The sequence below is a fragment of the Eptesicus fuscus genome, chromosome 10 (genome assembly GCF_027574615.1).
Source record: "Eptesicus fuscus isolate TK198812 chromosome 10, DD_ASM_mEF_20220401, whole genome shotgun sequence".
NCBI classification, from domain to species: domain Eukaryota; kingdom Metazoa; phylum Chordata; class Mammalia; order Chiroptera; family Vespertilionidae; genus Eptesicus; species Eptesicus fuscus.
Window position 1 is genome coordinate 94,282,140 of NC_072482.1, and position 17,981 is coordinate 94,300,120.

Consider the following 17,981-nt stretch of genomic DNA (forward strand, 5'->3'; position numbering starts at 1 on the left):
TACTGCACCGGGTGAACTAAACTCGGGGCCAGAGGAACCAGGGTGGAGTCTACTGTCGGGACAGCCTTCCCACGCGCCCACTGTCATTTCAGAGGAGGACGAGCTGGACGTCCCTGAGGACATCAGTGTCCGGGTGATGTCGTCCCAGTCTGTGCTTGTGGCCTGGGTGGACCCCGTCGTGGAGAAACAGAAGAAAGTTGTTGCGTCCAGGTACTTTCCTGACGTCTTTGTCTTTCTTGTGTGTGTGAGGTGTGGGTTTTGTGGCCCCAGAGAGACATGCATTGACTTGAGGGATTTGATTTCCTGACACATTTGAGCGCTGGTGTTTTTTGAAACTGGACAATAGACTGTCCTGTGGCAATGCAGCTAATCCTGAGCGTGGCCACATTCCCCACAGGCCACATGCTACCAGGGCCTCGTGTGTGATGCACAGGGCGGGACCTCACATCTCACCTTCTCCGCCTTCTCCTGCCTGCAAATGTCCTAGATCCTATTTCTCTCTTTGCCCCCTTTTGCTTTGCTGTGCCTTATTAATTCTCTATTTTTTAAAAAAGTATGTTTTTATTGATTTCAGAGAGGAAGGGAGAGGGAGAGGGAGAGATACAAACATCAATGATGAGAGAGAATCATTGATCGGCTGCCTCCTGCATGCCCTCCACTGGGGATCAAGCCCGCAACCTGGGCATGTGCCCTGGCTGGGAACTGAACCGTGACCTGGTTCATAGGTCAATGCTCAATCACTGAGCCACACCGGCCGGGCATTAATGATCTATTCACGTGTAGAAGCTATGGGCCCATCTGAGGAGGAGCCTGACCCTTCCTTCCGTTACCCGTGAAGAGTGGCAGCAGGAAGGCGCTCATGAGAGAGGTGGGCATGCGTCTAACCCTCGCGCCAGCAGTTCCTCTTTAGACGTCTCCAAGCACCACCCTGCCTCCTGTGTAGCTCACTGTGCATAGCAGATGAATGTATTTTTTCTCAAGCCACGACCTGGTGCTATTCTGATTTTTATATTTGTTTGCAATAGCAATAGAAGAAAAACCAACCATGAAGTTAAAAGAACTTTTGTGTTAAAAAGGCCACTGGTGAACACCAGTTCCAGTCAGTGGTAGATTAATATAGTCACCAAAAGATGCTGTAAGTCACGTGACTTAATAGTTTATACAGCCAAGAGACAGCCACAGATTTGGTGGCTCGTCATTACGTACTAATCTTTGAACCTGTTGCAACCAGGAAAAGTGAATGTACTTTATAAAACGAATGAGACATAATGCTGAGAAATATATGCAACATATATACTGTTATTTGACGGAGCTAGAGTTTCCGTCTGCCTGCTAGTGAAAAGAGACACCTGCTTCCTGTAAAGACCTCCGAGGTTCACAGGACTCTCTCGCGGTTCATAGCGACGCTCCCTGCCCTTGGCCTCCTCAACATTCACGGCTCCCGGTTCCCGGGGCTCTATGTCCAGCATCGTGATGAGAACAAAGAGGGCTGAGTTTCCCGTGTCCCCTGGTGTGCCGTCTGCACCGGAAGTGTTATCCTGCCTTAGTGACTGTCACAATGACCAGCACGTTTCATGCACCAAGTGCTTCCTACTGCACAGGGTCCGCAAAGACCTCTCCGGGGCAGCGCCCAGAGCCGAGCATGCCTTCCTTCCGGACTAGGGAACGCTCGCTCACCGTGTTTCTCTCCATGACAACCTCACACTCGAGGTCTGTTTATCCTCCTCATCCGCTCTGCCTGTGACACACTGCTGCTCCTTCTCATGGCAGTAAGTTTACTCAAGACCCCTGCTGCCTCCCCGTCACCGCGAGGAAACATGCCTGATCTGGCAGGAAACGAGTCTTTTTGTCTTTCTTTCCTGGAAAGCCAAGCTACGTCGGGCCAGTTCTGATTCTTACCTTGCCCTCTCCACACTGCACACACACACGCGTGCACACACCCCCCCTGATAAAGCATGTGCCTCATCAAAGCCACCTCCTCCCTCCCCCCTCTGCATCTCTGCTTCAGCTTTTGAGCGGTATGAGTTTCCAGTGGTGAAAAGTCACCTTCCCTGTCTGCTTTAGACACCTTTGAGCCCAAAACACAGTCCCAAGTGCAGGTCTTTGTGCTGATTTCCCCGTTTCCCTCGCAAAGTCATCGTTTCCGGGGAAGGAAGAGCATCAAGGAGCCTCGTGTTCCGTGGCGGGGAAGGGCCCCGGTGCTCAGCTGCCCGCGTCTCCTTGCAGGCAGTACACGGTGCGCTACCGGGAAAAGGGGGAGCTGGCCCGCTGGGACTACAGGCAGGTCTCCCACCGGCGCGTGCTGATCGAGGGGCTGCTCCCCGACACCATGTACGAGTTCGCAGTCCGCATTTCGCAGGGGGACAGAGACGGCAAGTGGAGCACCTCCGTCTTCCAGAGGACTCCGGAATCCGGTCTGTATCGAAATGGCTTTTGGATGGTCCATTTGGGAACACCCCTAAAATAAGATTCAAAGACGCTTTAAGAAGCCAGCAGTGATAAAGGCCAGCAGAGGCATTTTCAAAAGTGAAACTAGCCCTAAATCTTGGCGGTGTGTGTACCTATGAACACGGAGAAGCTGAGCAACTATTTCCTTGGGTCCATGGCCCATCCTTCGCTGGCGGTTCCCATGCACTCATTATCCTGCCGCGGGCAGCACCGTGCATCCCGGCGTGGAGCACTGTGACCCCCCGGGGTGGAGCACTGTGACCCCCTGGCGTGGGGCACTGTGACCCCCCGGCGTGGGGCACTGTGACCCCCCGGGGTGGAGCACTGTGCACGCGGGACGTGAACGCTGGACGTGCACGCGGGAGCCGTCCGTGGCCCTGAGTGTGGGGAGAGGTCTTTCCTGAGGCTGAGGCTGTATTTGAGTCTGGGGCCAGAGGAACTAGCGAGAAAGTTATAATTACGTCTTTTTAAACTGTCTTTATTTTATAAAAGCCTTGATTTTAATCTTCTTGGAATACATCAATATTGAGCAAAGAGGAAATTCCGAATTCCGAAAAGCATTTCGCTAGCTGTAAGCTCACTCTCTGGGTTGGAGGAACCTAGAAGTCACCCTGCCAGCCGAGAGCAAACGTAGACTTTCCTCTCGTTACGATGGAAGTGAACAGGCGGCTCTGCAGTAACGGCACGTAAGGACCGCGTGCCGTTTGCTAGAAGATGCACGAGGGCGTTTTCAAACCTTGGACCCTTGACCTTGCTTTGCAGCTCCTACTACGGCTCCGGAGAACTTAAAAGTCTGGCCAGTCCATGGCAAAACCACAGCTGTCACTGTGGCGTGGGACGCCCTGCCTGAGACGGAGGGCAGAGTGAAAGGTAGGAAGCTGGCTGCTGAGGGCACGAGGTGCACCCGGAGCGACGTCCCCCAGACACTGTACTGACTCCGTGCACCGGGTCTCATCACGGGCCTGGTGGCTGCACTAGGAACAGGGAAGCAACACGTCTGTGCGGTGCTAACCCAACAGACGAGGGCTCTCACGCCGGGCTCTCACTGCCGGTGAGATCCAGGGGGTCGTGAAGATGACTTCCACCTCTGTATGCGCGAGGACCTGGGTCCGCCATCGGAGGGTGTCTGTTTTTGATTGTATGGGAGTGACAGCCTAACCTTTACCCACACGGATGACCCTTGTTTTTCATGTTCCGGGTCTTCTCGTTGTGCCAGTAAGATCACGGAAAGTGGGAGTGAGCAGGAGCCCCAGGAGACCACGAGTGTCTTGAATGGGACCAAAATCTTTTTAATGGGATTGAGAACTCAAGTAACAAAATCAAATGGAAAATTTTTTTCCTATTTGTCAGCTTTTAAAATTAATTACTTTGGGGGAGTTGAGGAAAATATGACCTTAAAATAACAATACTGTAGATTTACAAATAGGATAAAATATTAACAAATAGTTAAATTCAAAAATGTCTGTTGAGAATACTAAATAAAAGCACAAATCCTTTCTTTTCAATGTAAAAACATCTAAGAACCTTCCAGAAGTCCATAGGAGATATTGTGGAGGGGCGTACTGAACTTTTCCCTTGACATCACTTATACAAATGTACCCTAAGGGTACTTTTTATTGTTACACAATCTTGGGAGACAAATTTAAGTCTTCAGAAACTATGAAACTTCGTGTCCAGAAACTATGGAAAGTTTGTGTAAGCTTAAAGAAATCCAGAAAATGACCACTGATCTTCCTTGAGAATTTCTTAATTGAAATAAATGACTTGTTCTCTTTTGTACACAACTGTACGTTACCTTTGTTGACCTGTAAGGACCTTTTCATGGGACAATAGAAGGAAGGTAGACATGAGGTAGTCTTTTCTAAACTTGAGGCTTTTCCACTTCTGGTTTTTTAAAGAAGAAAATATTGTATTATTCTTACTCATTTTTTCTCTAGTGGAATAAATTAGAAACAAATGAAGAAATGTTTAGTTGGCCCTTTTAAATAATTCTTTTTATAAAAATCTGAACATTGGCTCCTTCTGGACTAAGTATTGTTGTAATGCTGGGAAGTGAATGAGGACAGTTTTGGGCCGACTACCCTTTTTAGTTATAAAACCATCCATCATTGCTCCTTCAGTGACATTATTACCATGCTGCTTTTATTTTCGTTCCCTCTCCCACGTCTTGGTTTATACTTCTCTCTTTTTGGTGAAAGAAGCTCCCGGATAGTCAATTCAATATTATCAGAAATAATAATAGCTACTGAGTTATGTCCAAAAGAACTCACAGATTTTCATAAAGGTGTGGTGATGGGGTTGAAAATTCAAAATTATACCAGGAAATTTTTTTATGTCTGAGAAATATAAAACACAATATATTCTGACATGGTTAACTTTTTTCCAAATGAAGTGAATCCAAAAAATATCTGAATTACCAAATTTCATAGACAGGCATTCTTTTAATTTTGACTTTTGACCATCACAAATGACCAGTTTATTCATTTTCAACAAGAAAGAACACTTCTTTTCTTCCTACAAATGCTTTAAAAAACACTTTTTAAAGATTAGCTCATAGGTAAAAGAAAAGCTTTTCCATGCCTCCATAGGAAGTATGACAATTGCTTGGTTTTTCTGTAGTTCAGTTTTTTGTTCGCTCCCAGTCATATTAATTTGATAAGCTTTGTAGATCTTGAGTTCATTGGGAGGAAATAGGCAGGACAGTTTTTAGTTGAGGGTGAATATTGTGCTTTAAAACATGGCTTCCTTATGGGACAGTATTTCCATATAAGCATAGAGATACATGAGATCCTTGGACTGAATTTGCTATGATGTCCAATCAAGGGCATTAAATGTTTATAGATGTAGCCAATTAAAGATAGAAACATTAGATGATGCATGAATCTATTACTTAGCAACTTTTCCTTACAGTTTTAAATACTGTGAACTATCCTTGTCTGCATATATTGAGAGCTTTTATAATCCCTGCAAAAGTGAAATTATATTCCAAATATGAAATGTGAAATTTAATTGGCTTAAACTAAACCAGAATTGCCCAGATGACTTCACGGGAACTCTTGGAGATGTCAGCAGCGATTCAGAAATCAGTTCCTAGCAGCTGTCATTTCTTTTCCCACGGCTTCTTCCATTCAGGATATAATTCTGTCACAGTAAATTAGCATAGAACTCCGATGGAAAAAAACCAAGCACAACATAAATGTCTTAGGTACACTGTATGGAGACTGGCCTCTCGGGTTCCCTACGCGGAATGTCCTGAGAACGGGCAACGCCAGCTCATTAACGGGTAGTCTGTCCGCACCTGGCCCAACAGTACCCCTTCCCGGCGCCTTTCTGCTCCGACTTGCCCTGGCGTGCTTGCCGAGCATTCACCGAGTGATGCGCTCCGGTCCCTCCTGCCCCTCCGGTCCCTCCTGCCCCTCCGGTCCCTCCTGCCCCTCCGGTCCCTCCTGCCCCTCCTGCCCCTCCGGTCCCTCCTGCCCCTCCGGTCCCTCCTGCCCCTCCGGTCCCTCCTGCCCCTCCGGTCCCTCCTACCCCTACAGTCCATTCACCTAGTGATGCTCTCCAGTCCCTCCTGCCCCTCCGGCCCCTCCTGCCCCTCCGGTCCCTCCTGCCCCTACAGTCCATTCACCTAGTGATGCGCTCCAGTCCCTCCTGCCCCTCCGGTCCCTCCTGCCCCTCCGGTCCCTCCTACCCCTACAGTCCATTCACCTAGTGATGCTCTCCAGTCCCTCCTGCCCCTCCGGCCCCTCCTGCCCCTCCGGTCCCTCCTGCCCCTCCGGTCCCTCCTGCCCCTCCGGTCCCTCCTGCCCCTCCGGTCCCTCCTGCCCCTCCGGTCCGTCTTGGGGACACAGCACTGTTTTCACTGTCCTCCTTCCAAATCATTTCAGAGTACATTCTCTCATACGCCCCCGCGCTCAAGCCCTTCGGAGCCAAGTCCCTCACCTTCCCCGGAGAGACCACTTCTGCCCGCGTGGACGGCCTGCAGCCCGGGGAGCGCTATCTGTTCAAAATCCGCGCGGCCAACAGGAGGGGAACGGGGCCTCACTCCAAAGCCTTCGTCGTCGCCATGCCGACAAGTAAGCATTGCGTGTGTCTCTCCCCGCTTTTTGTTTCCCGTGCTGCATTCTTTATGAATCATGGCTCTTGCTTGGGTTTTCATGGTATTTTTCAGGCTGGGTTTGCACAGTGATTTATAGAACATCTGATAGTCCCTTTAGAAAGCAGTCACCCCAAGGACTAAAATGTTATTGATTGCTAATAACATTAATCACTCTTTCGATATTACACAAACATGAGGGTATGAGTTTTGTGATTAATCTTATATCGCTGTGTAACTTGGGGTTATGATGACAGGGGAAGAACATTTTTACAAGTGTACTGTGGCATTTCTAGTTGTCAGCTCTCTTCAATTTCCAAACAGCATTCGAAATGCGTGGCTTGTATTCCATTACTTGGGAGTGCAGCCTGGCTCAGAAGAACTTCAGTACCTTGTTTATCTGATCGGGATCAGAACCCAGAAATGGAGCGGACTGGTTCTGGATGGTGACTCCTTTCTGCCTCCCCCATTCACACCATATTGGTGGTTCTCTCCTCCATGATGTGCTGTGAGGATCCCCAGGGCACCCCAAAGTCACACAGTCTGTCTTGGAAGGAAATGAAATAGATGTTTGCTCCCGGCTGCCTTCCCCTTTGCTATACAGATTCCCCGCCCCGACCGCACCCCTTTCCTCATTCAGTTCTGCTCTCAACAAAGGGTAAATCACAGGGTACACCTAATGCTTTGCCTACCTCAGGAGCCTTTTTATTTTTGGCTCTATTTTGGAATTACAAATGTATTTATTACTAGAGAGATTTTAATTGAGAAGGAGAAAGCAAATAAGGACATATTAGTGAGGATAGGGAACTCTTTGTAATGCTCAAAAATTAGAAATTTCTTGCTCACCCAAGTCACTTCCCAGGCATGCAACACATCCCACGCCTCTATGTGTAGAGATCATGTAACATTTTATACCAGGTTCCTATACATTCCTTGCCTGAGTTGTCAGGAAGCGCTATGGCGCATCTGTAACACACTGAGAAGTCGTTTTATTACCAAAGTCCTAGGGAAGATCCTGCTTTTGCAGAACCAATGGACGCCTTCAAAGTACTCACTTGGGAATTCCTCCAAATACTAAGCTGTGAGTAACCTAACTGCAGTCACAGAAATCCTCACACATGTTCAGAGCTATGTCTACGGCTTAGAGCAAAAGAGGCCTTTCGAAGCGATGGCTGTAACTGAGAAGAGTGGCCAACGTTCCGAAGAAGGAGACGTTGTCAGTTAAAATCTCCGATCTGAACGCCTCCGCTGCCATCTTTGACACTCGCTTGGTGTCGCAAAGCTTTTGAATCTCGTCTCTGATGGCAAATTCTTTCCCATCTATTGCAGCCAGGACCCCGGAGGCCGACGCGATGGACAGCTGGCGACAGGAAACCTCGCCGCCCTCCTCTCCGCCCGGGGCCGCGCCTCCCCGGGGCCGGCACGCCCAGGACCCTCCGGACTTGAAGAACAAAATCCTGGCCCACGGGGGGGTGCCCAGGAAACCCCAGGCGGCAGAGCTCCCGGATGCGGAGGAACTGGACCCCCAGGGGGACCCCCCGACGTCGCCCTCCGAGACCCAGGACCCGCAGCGCCCGCCCAGGCCGCCGGGCAGACCCGTCCACCCCGGCCTGGCCGGACGGACTCCGGGGAGGGTCCGCGCGCCAGTGCCGCCCCGACAGGAAGGGGTGGGCCAGCCCGGCTCCTCGCCGCCCTCCCACCCGCGAGGGGCAGCCCCGTGGGCCCCCCACTCGCCCACCGCGGGCAGCTCCCGCCGCCCCGCCGACAACGACTCGCTGGACGGAGAGGAGGACGAGCCGGCCCCGGGCTCCCCGGACCTCAAAGCCGCCGCCTCCGAGCCCCCGCGGCCCAAGAGCGCGCCCGCCCGGCCCGGCCCGGGGCCCCGCCACCCCCACGGCCCGCGCGCCAGGGGCCCCCAGGGCGCCAAGCCGGCGCTGCCCGCGCGGAGGGCGCCCCACTCGGAGGCGGCGGAGGACAGGACGAGGCCTTCGGCGCCCCACGGGGGGGCATCCCGGCTGCTGCCCCCCGAGCCCCACGCCGGGACGGATGGCCACGACGCCCCAGCCGCCGAGGCCCACGCGCCCTCGCGCCCCACCAAGTCCTCACCGGCCTCCTCGCGCCCGGCTCCCCGGACACAGGCCCCGCGGAGGGCGGAGGGGGACGGGGACCGGGACGGGGACCGGGACAGGGACGGTGCGGGGAGGCCGGCCGAGGCCACCGCCCAGACGCTCCGGGCGCGGCCCCTGGGACCCGGCAGTGCGCCCAGAAGCCGGCCCTTCGCCGCCCCCGGCCGGCACCCCGGCAGGTTTGGCTACGGCCGAGGCCCCCGGGTCCAGCCCCCCAGCTCCCCGGCGCCCACCCGGACCCCCCAAGCGCACCCCGCGTCTGACCTCGGGCCGGGCTCGGACAGCGAAGCGGAAGACGAGAAGCCACTTCCGGCCACGGCGGTGCGGGGCCACGTGCCTTCCTCCTCCAGGCAGCCCGCCTCCCGGGCCGGCGACCCCCTGAGACGAGGCCCCCCGCGAGGGGCGAGCCCGCAGCCGGGGGACCCGCTGGCGGGGAACCCCGAGTCCGCCGGGGCCTGGGCCGCTGCGCAGTCCCAGCACCACCCCGGGTCCAGCGCCCCCAGGAGGAAGCCCGCGGCCCCCCAGGCGGGGCGCCCCCACGGGGACCCTCACGCCTACGGGTCCCGAGGCAGCCAGCCGCCCCGCCCCGAGCACTCCCAGCGCAGCCATGGCGGGGACCACGGCGGCAGCACAGGCGCGGAGACCCCGACGGGGAGCGCGGGCGACGGCCTCCCCCGCAGACCCGCAGGCGCGCCCCCGAGGCCCGGGCCCCCCCACGCCCACGCCCGCACCAGGGCCCCCGGGCGCGCAGGGCCCCGGGCGGCGGGGAAGAAGGACGCGGCCTCCAGGAACGAGGCCCTGACCGCCAAGTCCCCGCAGTCGGTCTCGGCCGAGGACGAGGAGGAGGAGGACACGTGGTCCCTGAAAGGAGGGCAGGACGGGGACCCGCTGTCCTCGGTTTCCAAGTGGCCCCCCGCCTCCGTCCCCGGGGGCGGTGCATCCGCAGACCGGAGCGGCGCGGGGACGGCCTCCGCCAGCACGCCCGCCGCCCCCCGAGGGAGCGCCCCGCGGGGGGAGAGCCCCACGCAGCGGCCGCCGCCTCCAGGCAGCGCCCCCAGAGCCTCGCACCTCCCGCCCAGACACCCGCCTCGCGGCCCCAGCGCGGCCAGCGCCCCCGTGGGCACCCCGGCGCGGCCCCGGCACACGACGCGCGCCCCGCCCGCCGCCGCCACCACGCCCATGCTGTCGCTGCGCCAGCGCATGATGCACGCCCGGTTCCGGAACCCTCTCTCCCGCGCGCCCGCCCGGCCCTCCTTCAGACCAGGTACGGGGTTCGCCCTTCCGCACGGTGCTGCTCGGGGCTGTTGGTAGCGATGTGTCCTCCGGTGTCTGCCAGGCGCAGGCCCCCGTCAGCAGCTTTGCGGAGGTGATGGGTGTCCTCCTCCTGACCTTCTCGGAGGGTGTTCGGGGTTTCTCCTGGTTTCCGGGGAGGCGGTGGGGCTGCGGGGTCTGTGCGGCTGGCCCAGGTCAGACCGCCAGGAGGGCCGAGCGGTGTCCTAACCCGGCGCCGAGTCCCACAGCCCCGGCGCCGCCCTGGCCCACTCGCCTCTGACCCCCTTCGCACAGGCTCTGCTGCTCCGGGGAAAGCAGGATCCCAAGGCAGGTTCCTGCACTGGGGCCACTGTGAGCTGTTTCCGGGGCCCCCGGACATTTAAGGCGTCAGTGAGACATGCACCTCCTGTGGGCCTGGGTCGTGTTCTTGTTGATTCTGCACACAAAGCTCTCAACTGAACACTCGGGGCAAACTCAGGTGTCTTGGCCATGAACTGCTTAGACGCTGCGCTCAGTGGATGCTGTTTAAAACTGGCAGGAAATACTTGTTCAAGACAATTGTCACCTGGAGTTGGAACAGGAGGGGGTGTGACTTACACTGAGGACGAGGGTCGACAGCTATGAACTGTGAACTGGAGTCTAGCTGGACCCCAGGGCAGGGCCTAAGTACAGTTTTCCCAAGTCTGCAGCCAGGGAAGTGGCACCTGGCCCTCTCCTCGCGTGGAATAGGGCTTGACAGAGCAGCTCCGAGTGAACAGTTGGTATTTGTTCATCTGGACGAGGTATGGTTAGTCTAGCTCACTGGAAAGACGGAACCCGTGCCGCACGTTGACGTCAGGTTCCGTTAAAATGGACTGTCTTAAGCCAGCCCGAGACCCTGGTAACAAAAAAACCCTCACATGCCCTTGTACAAAGCCCTCAGTAAATGTTAAATTTTCATTAGCCATTTGCGCCAGAGAAATAAGTCTCTGGCCTGCAAGTCGTTGTCAGGAGCCCAAGCCCTTGACCCCATGTGGGGGCTGGACCACAGAGTGCGCCCAGCAGAGCGAGGGGAACTGCGGCTGAGAAATGGCAGGAGAGAGAGGAAGGGCAGGAGGCAGGACTAGGCGGACACAGCGTCCGAGAGGGCCGCTGGCGGGACCTTGTACTTCCTCTCCGAGCAGGTACTTCCCAGGCGGCCGGCAGAGCTCAGCAAGCTGAGTCAGCCCGTGCATTTGTACTTGGCGGTTGATGGTGGGGACTGAGTCGGCCAGGACTAGCTGTGCCGAGTAAACCTGCTGAGGAGAGGAGGACAGCAGCTAGACATTTCAGAGACAGTTTTCGCCAACTTCCAACTGGTTAAACTAAAGCTACAGCGACTACGGCCTGCAATCTTCATCTGGATAATTTACTTACTCTGAACACTCCCATTCCTCCAGTTCAGTCAGAAAGCCGTGACTTTACTGTGCTTTGACATTCGTATTTGTCACGTAGAAGTCACAGTTTAGACTATCGTCATCTCATGGACATGAGCTGTTGGTTTAAAGTCCTGTTCGTGTTTCTGTTTGAAGTGATGGTACCGCTCATAGATTGGCAGGAAGCCAACTCCGTGGCCTGTGGCATTGACCAGGCTGTTGCTTGTTTCCTGGGCAGGTTACAGTGGCAGGCCCAGTGTGGAGGGGAGAGGACTGCCCAACACGAATGGAAAGCCGAGCGGACAGAGAGTTATCAATGGCCCTCAAGGAACAAAGTGGGTAGGGTGAACTTCTTTACACATCTCGGTTGTTCTCATGCTGTTGGGAAGAGGAAAATGGTGGGCATTGTGGAACATTCACAAAGCAGTCTTTTTCCTCCTTTTCTCTGGTTTTAACCACTCATCTGTCAATATGCTGCACTATGGGCATTCTTCCAGCGACCAGAGAGATCTCTGGTTGTCCCGAGTGACTAGTTTTTCTCCTCATAGCTAATAAGATGAGGCCAGGGCACTCAGACAAAGGTATGGCTAACCACAGCCGTGACACAGAACTTGAGGCACAGCCTCTCAAATGAACTATTTTCCCAGTTGGTTTTTTGTTTAGTTGAGTACACACATTTTCTGTAAATTGTCTCAAACCCTTTGTCAAAAGGAATCAGAGTGAAAATAAGTGAACAAGCAAGAAAACCCTTAATCAAACAGGCAATTTTTATCAGATAACCTTTTGGATCTTCCAATAATTGTTGTTTGTCTAAAATAACAAATAGGTGTCAGTATTTTATGTACGTTTAAGTTAAATGACTAACTCCTTGGGTTTAAGATAAATGTTTACGGATTTTAGGTGGCTTGAGGGTAATGGGAAGAACACTTTATAATATTCAGAGATTTGAAATATTTTTTCAAAGAATCAAAAAAATATTCACGGTGGAATTCCCAGTCAACACTTTCCATTTATAGCAATAAGGTTTAGGAAAACATATTGGACTTCATGAAATGTTCAGTACAGGTTATTTAAAAGATAGATCTTCTCATTTCTCAAAGGAACTGATATTTATTCTAGGAAGAAATACATATTAAAGCAAATGTCATGTAAACAGTTTTGAATTGAACTGTATGGATAGATTTCAAAAGTAGGGTCTGTATCAATGAGCCTTATTTTAATTACTGAGTCAGGACCCAACAGAGTGGCCTGCTGGCCGGGGCTCCTTACTGGTCCGGTCATGCACAGTCGTGGTTCTCAAACTTCAGTGTCAGAATCCCTGGGGATTTACCAAATATGGTCTCAGGTATGGCCAGGTAATTTGCATATCTGACAAGTTCCCAGGTGACACTGAGTCTGCTGGCCTGGGATCATACTTTGAGAACCACTAGTGTGGAGCATGAGTTTGTTCCTTCATAGAGATAGCAATACCGTTTTTTTCAAGTTTTATAATTCTTTAGGGTATTAGCTTTTTGCATACATACTATATGGGGCAATTTAATTCCAAATTAAGTTGTTTTTGTTATAGTAACCTTAATTTTTCACATTAACAGAAAAGTAGAAGCGTATCATGTTTTTAATGTATTAGCAATGCATGTTCATTGCAAGAGGTGGAAACCATTCAGAAATACATGGAAAATATCAGAAGCCGCTCCAAATCCCTTTTCAAGGGTCATCACTGTGCGCGGTTTGGGATGTAGCCTTCTAGGTTATTTTCGCTGCGGTTTTAAGCTTATAGACACAAATGATTATATTTTTATTTTTGAAAAATAATCATCCCTGTAATCTGAATTTATATCAGGATATGCCAATATATGTAGAATTTTCAATCCTTTTCACTGGCTGCATGGCCTTCCACTATATGGATATGCCATGATGTCTTTAATCTCTGCCCTCCATCAGTGGACGCTTAGGTAGTTTCCTACTTTTCAGCAGCACATACATCGTACTCAATGGTAGTTTGTACATGTTTTGTATATTCTAGAAACAAAATAATTGACATGCTGCCTGGGTAAGCAATGATAATAGGAACTACAATTGTTTTACACTTTATTTTCATCCAACCTTATGAAGGATGCTGACAAAAATAGTGTTTCCTACTCACTTCAGTGGGAACTTCATGCATGTATTCCTGCAGTCGGATGAATGTGACCGTTTTGAATGTCCAATATGGTCTCTAATCTGTGTCGTGGATTTAGGTGGTGGATCTTGATCGCGGGTTAGTATTGAACGCAGAAGGAAGGTACCTCCAAGATTCCCACGGCAATCCTCTTCGGGTTAAACTAGGAGGAGACGGTCGAACCATTGTGGGTAAGTGAGAATGGTTCTTCAGGAACAGAGTGCCCTGGCCTCGCTGTGGAATAACAACCTCTTTTCCTCCTCGCCCTGATTGTTAGTGGGTGCCCCCGGTCTAGTTACCTTTGGCCACATGCTTTTCCTCGGATGGAACTGTCAGCAACATTTCCAATGGAACCCACCCTCTCAGGAAAGGTGGCACTCAATTTTGTTCTGGAAATTGGCAGCCTCGGGCAGGAGTCAGCCAACTCCGACCCACTGGCCAAACCCTGCCTGCTGCCTGTTTTTGTGTGGCCTGTGAGCTCAGAAGAGTTTTCACATTTTTTAAATGATTGCAAAAATAATCAAAGAAGGATAATATCTGTGACATGTGGAAATTACATGACATTCACACTTCAGTGTTCACGCCCAGGGGCTCATGGGACATAGGAGCACTCGTCTGTGCGCTGCCTGTGGCCTTTGTCCCCGGCAGGGCAGAGCTGAGTGGTCACAACAGGCAGAGTCTGGCCCATAACACTTGAAGTGCTTCCTCTGTGGTTTGTTACAGAAGGCATTTGCCACCCGGGTCCCAAGGCGCACTTTTCCTCCTCGGTGTAGGGCGGAGAGGAGGGAACCGCTCTCCTGACTAAAGACTGAGCGTTGTACGGGGTGCCGGGGCAGGTGGATGACTCTTATTAACTTAGATGAAGCAGCACAGAGTGATGGGCAAGATGGGGAGCCCGGGATGTCTGGGAGCAGCAGGCATGTCTGCCTCAGAGAACAGCCTTTCAGTGACCCTTCCTTTGCCTTTTTACTGATTAAAAGACAAGAATAAGCTTTCAGGAGACATTTCCACTTGCTTTCTACTTCCTCTGACTGTGTCCCCTCGTTGCACAGACTGTATTTGATCTTGTTTCAGATCTGGGAGGGACCCCCGTGGTGAGCCCCGACGGGCTCCCCCTCTTCGGGCAGGGGCGACATGGCAAACCCCTGGCCAGTGCCCAGGACAAGCCCATTTTGAGTCTTGGAGGGAAGCCTCTGGTGGGCTTGGAGGTCGTCAAAACAACCACCCGGGCCCCCACCACCACCACCACCACCACCACCACCACCACCACCACCACCGAGAGACCCACTACTACCCCTCGGCCCACCACGGCAACCCTGCGGCCCAGGACCACCACCCGCCGCACCACCACCACCACCACCCGCCGCACCACCACCACCCTGCGCCCAACCACCACCATCCGAACCACCACCACCACCACCCCCGAGCCCACCACGCCCGTCCCCACCTGTCCCCCTGGGACCCTGGAGCGGCATGACGAAGACGGCAACCTGATCACGGGCTCCCGTGGGGCCCCGGAGTGCGTCCCTGAGGAAGGTAACCGTCTTCATCTAACGGTGGCCACGCCACTGCCTCGCTGCCTGTCAGCGGAGGGTCCCACAGGCTGCAGGGAGGGGAGGGAGCGGGTGCGAGGGGACAGAAACTAGGGTGTTTCTAACCCTCCAAGGTTTGTTCAGCAGCACTGCGCCACAGCCAGGGTTGTCCAATTTAGCAAACAAAGATCCTGCACAGGACATGCTCACAATATAAATCACTGTTATTTACCTAAAATTCAAGTGTAACTGGGCATCCTGTGCTTTATCTGGCAGCCCTTTCCACAGCCCAAGTCAAAAAATCAGCTAAAACGTGGGGCATTATTAGTTTGGACTAGCATTTCCGAAGTGTGTCCCCTGCGTATCAGTAGGTTAGTATTTGTTAGAAGGATGGATGGATGGATGGATGGATGGATGGACGGACGGACGGACGCACAGGCAGGTAGAGCTACGTAGCCTACATGCACATGGTTCTGTGATTAGCTGTGCGATTTAACCAAGGTTAAATGACTGTCTCACTGTCGGACCACTCGGACCGTTTTTCAGTCTCCTTGTGCGTTTCCGGGGAAAGTTGTTTCCCCAGCACGTTTGGCAGGGAACACTGATCAGCAGGAGGGGCTTCCCCTGGGGGAGGGGGCGACACCAGCTCCCTGCTTTGCGACACCCACTCGGGCCGTCCCCTGCCCGTGCGTGTCTTCCTCCTGACAACGGGGCCGCGGGGTCAGGGCGCATGGAGCCCGTGGAGCTGAGACGCCGTCATCCCGCCGCTTTGGACGCGGTCACCGCGCTGCGTCAGGCTTGGAGGAGGCCGAGTCCTCTTGTTCCCCGCAGGGAGAGGGCAAGTGCGCGTGGCCTGCAAAGCTTATGTCTTTGTAAGCTGCTGCAGAGGGAAGACCGTCATTTCAGCCATCACTCGCAGACCTGGAGTTCTCACAGCATCGCTGACCATGCCGAGCTCCCGTCAGTGTAACCTGAGTGCCGTACCCGAGGTGGGCATTCTGTTGGAAGTCAGTCTTTCACGAACAAGTTCCAAATAACCCGGACTACTTCCCACCTGAAAAGCTCACCCCCAGAACAGGAAGCACCCGAGGAAGAGGAGGGGACCTCGCTGTCCGTTTGCCCCGTGAATGCGAGTTAGACTCACCTTCGGATGCCGGGGACCAGCGTATTATGTACGTTCCCCGACCTCGTCTACATGCATTAGCGTCTTATTTTTAAAAATTTGAGCTATAATTAGAGTGTTTACTTAATCATTAGGTGTAAGCAGAAGAGTGACTACTTTGGATTTTGCTTTCATTGCCATTATCAATATTTTGAATTTTCTTTTGCTACTTTTATATAGGCTTTATTGATGTTCCCTCATTTGTTTTGTATTTTTGGCCTCTTATTTGGCATGAAAGTGGATATTTTTCTTGGCATGTTGTTTCTCCTTTTCTTTGCAAATCATGATATATATATATACAGGGTGGGCAAAAGTAGGTTTACAATTGTGAGTACACAAAACACTGTTTATTCTTATATTATTAACTTATGTATTATTTATTTGTATTACAACTGTAGATCTACTTTTGCCCACCCCTGTACGTATATTCTTTTCTGCATCCCTGTCCCTTCTTCTGATTCCCTAATATTCAAGTGTCAATAATAACTTGCCTCTAGGCAGCATTTTCAAAATAAGTACAAATAAATACAAAGCCTTGGGAAAAAATTAAATGTAGGGGAAAAGTTCATCATCTTCAAACAAGATTACAATGTATTATAATTCATTCCTTTAAAAAACCAGTTGACCCTTAACACGGGTTTGAAAGCACAGGTCCACTTATATATGCAGATTTTTTTTCAGTAAAAACAATAAATGTATTTTCCTTACGATTTTCTTAACATTTTTTCCTCTAGCTTACTTTATCATAAGAACACAGTATATAACATATATAACATACAAAATATGTGTTAATAGACCGTTTGTGTTATGGATAAGGCTTCCGGTCAACAGTAGGCTCTTAGTAGTTACGTTTTGGGGGAGTCAGAATAGACTCAGGTTTTGACTGCATGGGTGGTCGGTGCCCCTGTCCCCTGCGTTGCTCAAGCATCAACTGCAATTTGAAAATCAGGTCACAGTTACTCTAGAACAGTGGTCGGCAAACTGCGGCTCGAGAGCCGCGGTTTGCTGCTCTGTTGACTAATGAGTTTGCTGACCACTGCTCTAGAAAATCCTGCGCATCGTCTATAAAATGCAGCCGTTTTCCCTCTCTTGGCTGAACACCTTGCAGTGGCCTCGATGTGCCAAACACTCTGCGCGCTGTGCTGACTCAGCGGAGAGACGCTTCCAGAAGGGGCTCTGATGGCAGCAGAGCCACCGCCCGGCTCCCTCCTCGTCCTCTGCTCCGAGTCTGTGTTCTCTCACACCCCTTCTCTCTTATTGTATTGAGCATACACTGCGCACGTCCAAGGCCTGGGGTCCATGTGGGCACAGTTAGTATTTACCAAGCGACTTTGCAGCCTCGTAGCCCGAAATGCTTATTGTTGTGATAATTGTGATTTAGGACCAGCATTAGTCATCAGTGAACACATATCTGCTCATCCAAGCCCCCACCCCCACCCTCATCTGGCGGACAGTTGTCATTATTTGCCATTGGCAAAGTCCTCAAGTTTTGTTTCTAGCCCTCCAACTTTATTATTTATTTATTTTCCCTTTATTGATTAAGGTACTACAATGTGTCCTTATCCCCCCGTTGTCCCCCACCTCCCAATCCTGCCCTCACCCTCACCCCTGTTGTCTGCGTCCATTAGCCCCCGATACAGAATAACCTTGTGTCGTTCAGCCGTCCCAGCAATGCACGAGTGTTTCTGTCCTTCTGCACTTGTCATGGATGCCGCCCTTGCGTGTATCTCCCTGTGGGCGTGGATGCAGATGACACGCTTGTTTCCAGCATATTGCTGCTTTCACTTCTCTGC

The 17,981-nt window shown here is 52.2% G+C and overlaps 1 protein-coding gene across 1 annotated transcript in view; it reads left to right on the top strand.

Moving 5' to 3' along the window:
• The window catches only part of FNDC1 (fibronectin type III domain containing 1), a 67,480-nt gene that overhangs the window by 29,679 nt on the left and 19,820 nt on the right, over positions 1 to 17,981 (top strand). The window contains exons 7-14 of the mRNA XM_054721740.1: positions 93 to 210; positions 2,227 to 2,414; positions 3,211 to 3,318; positions 6,336 to 6,524; positions 7,874 to 9,934; positions 11,575 to 11,675; positions 13,574 to 13,685; positions 14,569 to 15,030. Coding sequence (XP_054577715.1) covers positions 93 to 210; positions 2,227 to 2,414; positions 3,211 to 3,318; positions 6,336 to 6,524; positions 7,874 to 9,934; positions 11,575 to 11,675; positions 13,574 to 13,685; positions 14,569 to 15,030 — 3,339 coding nt within the window. The remainder of the gene's footprint in view (positions 1 to 92; positions 211 to 2,226; positions 2,415 to 3,210; positions 3,319 to 6,335; positions 6,525 to 7,873; positions 9,935 to 11,574; positions 11,676 to 13,573; positions 13,686 to 14,568; positions 15,031 to 17,981) is intronic.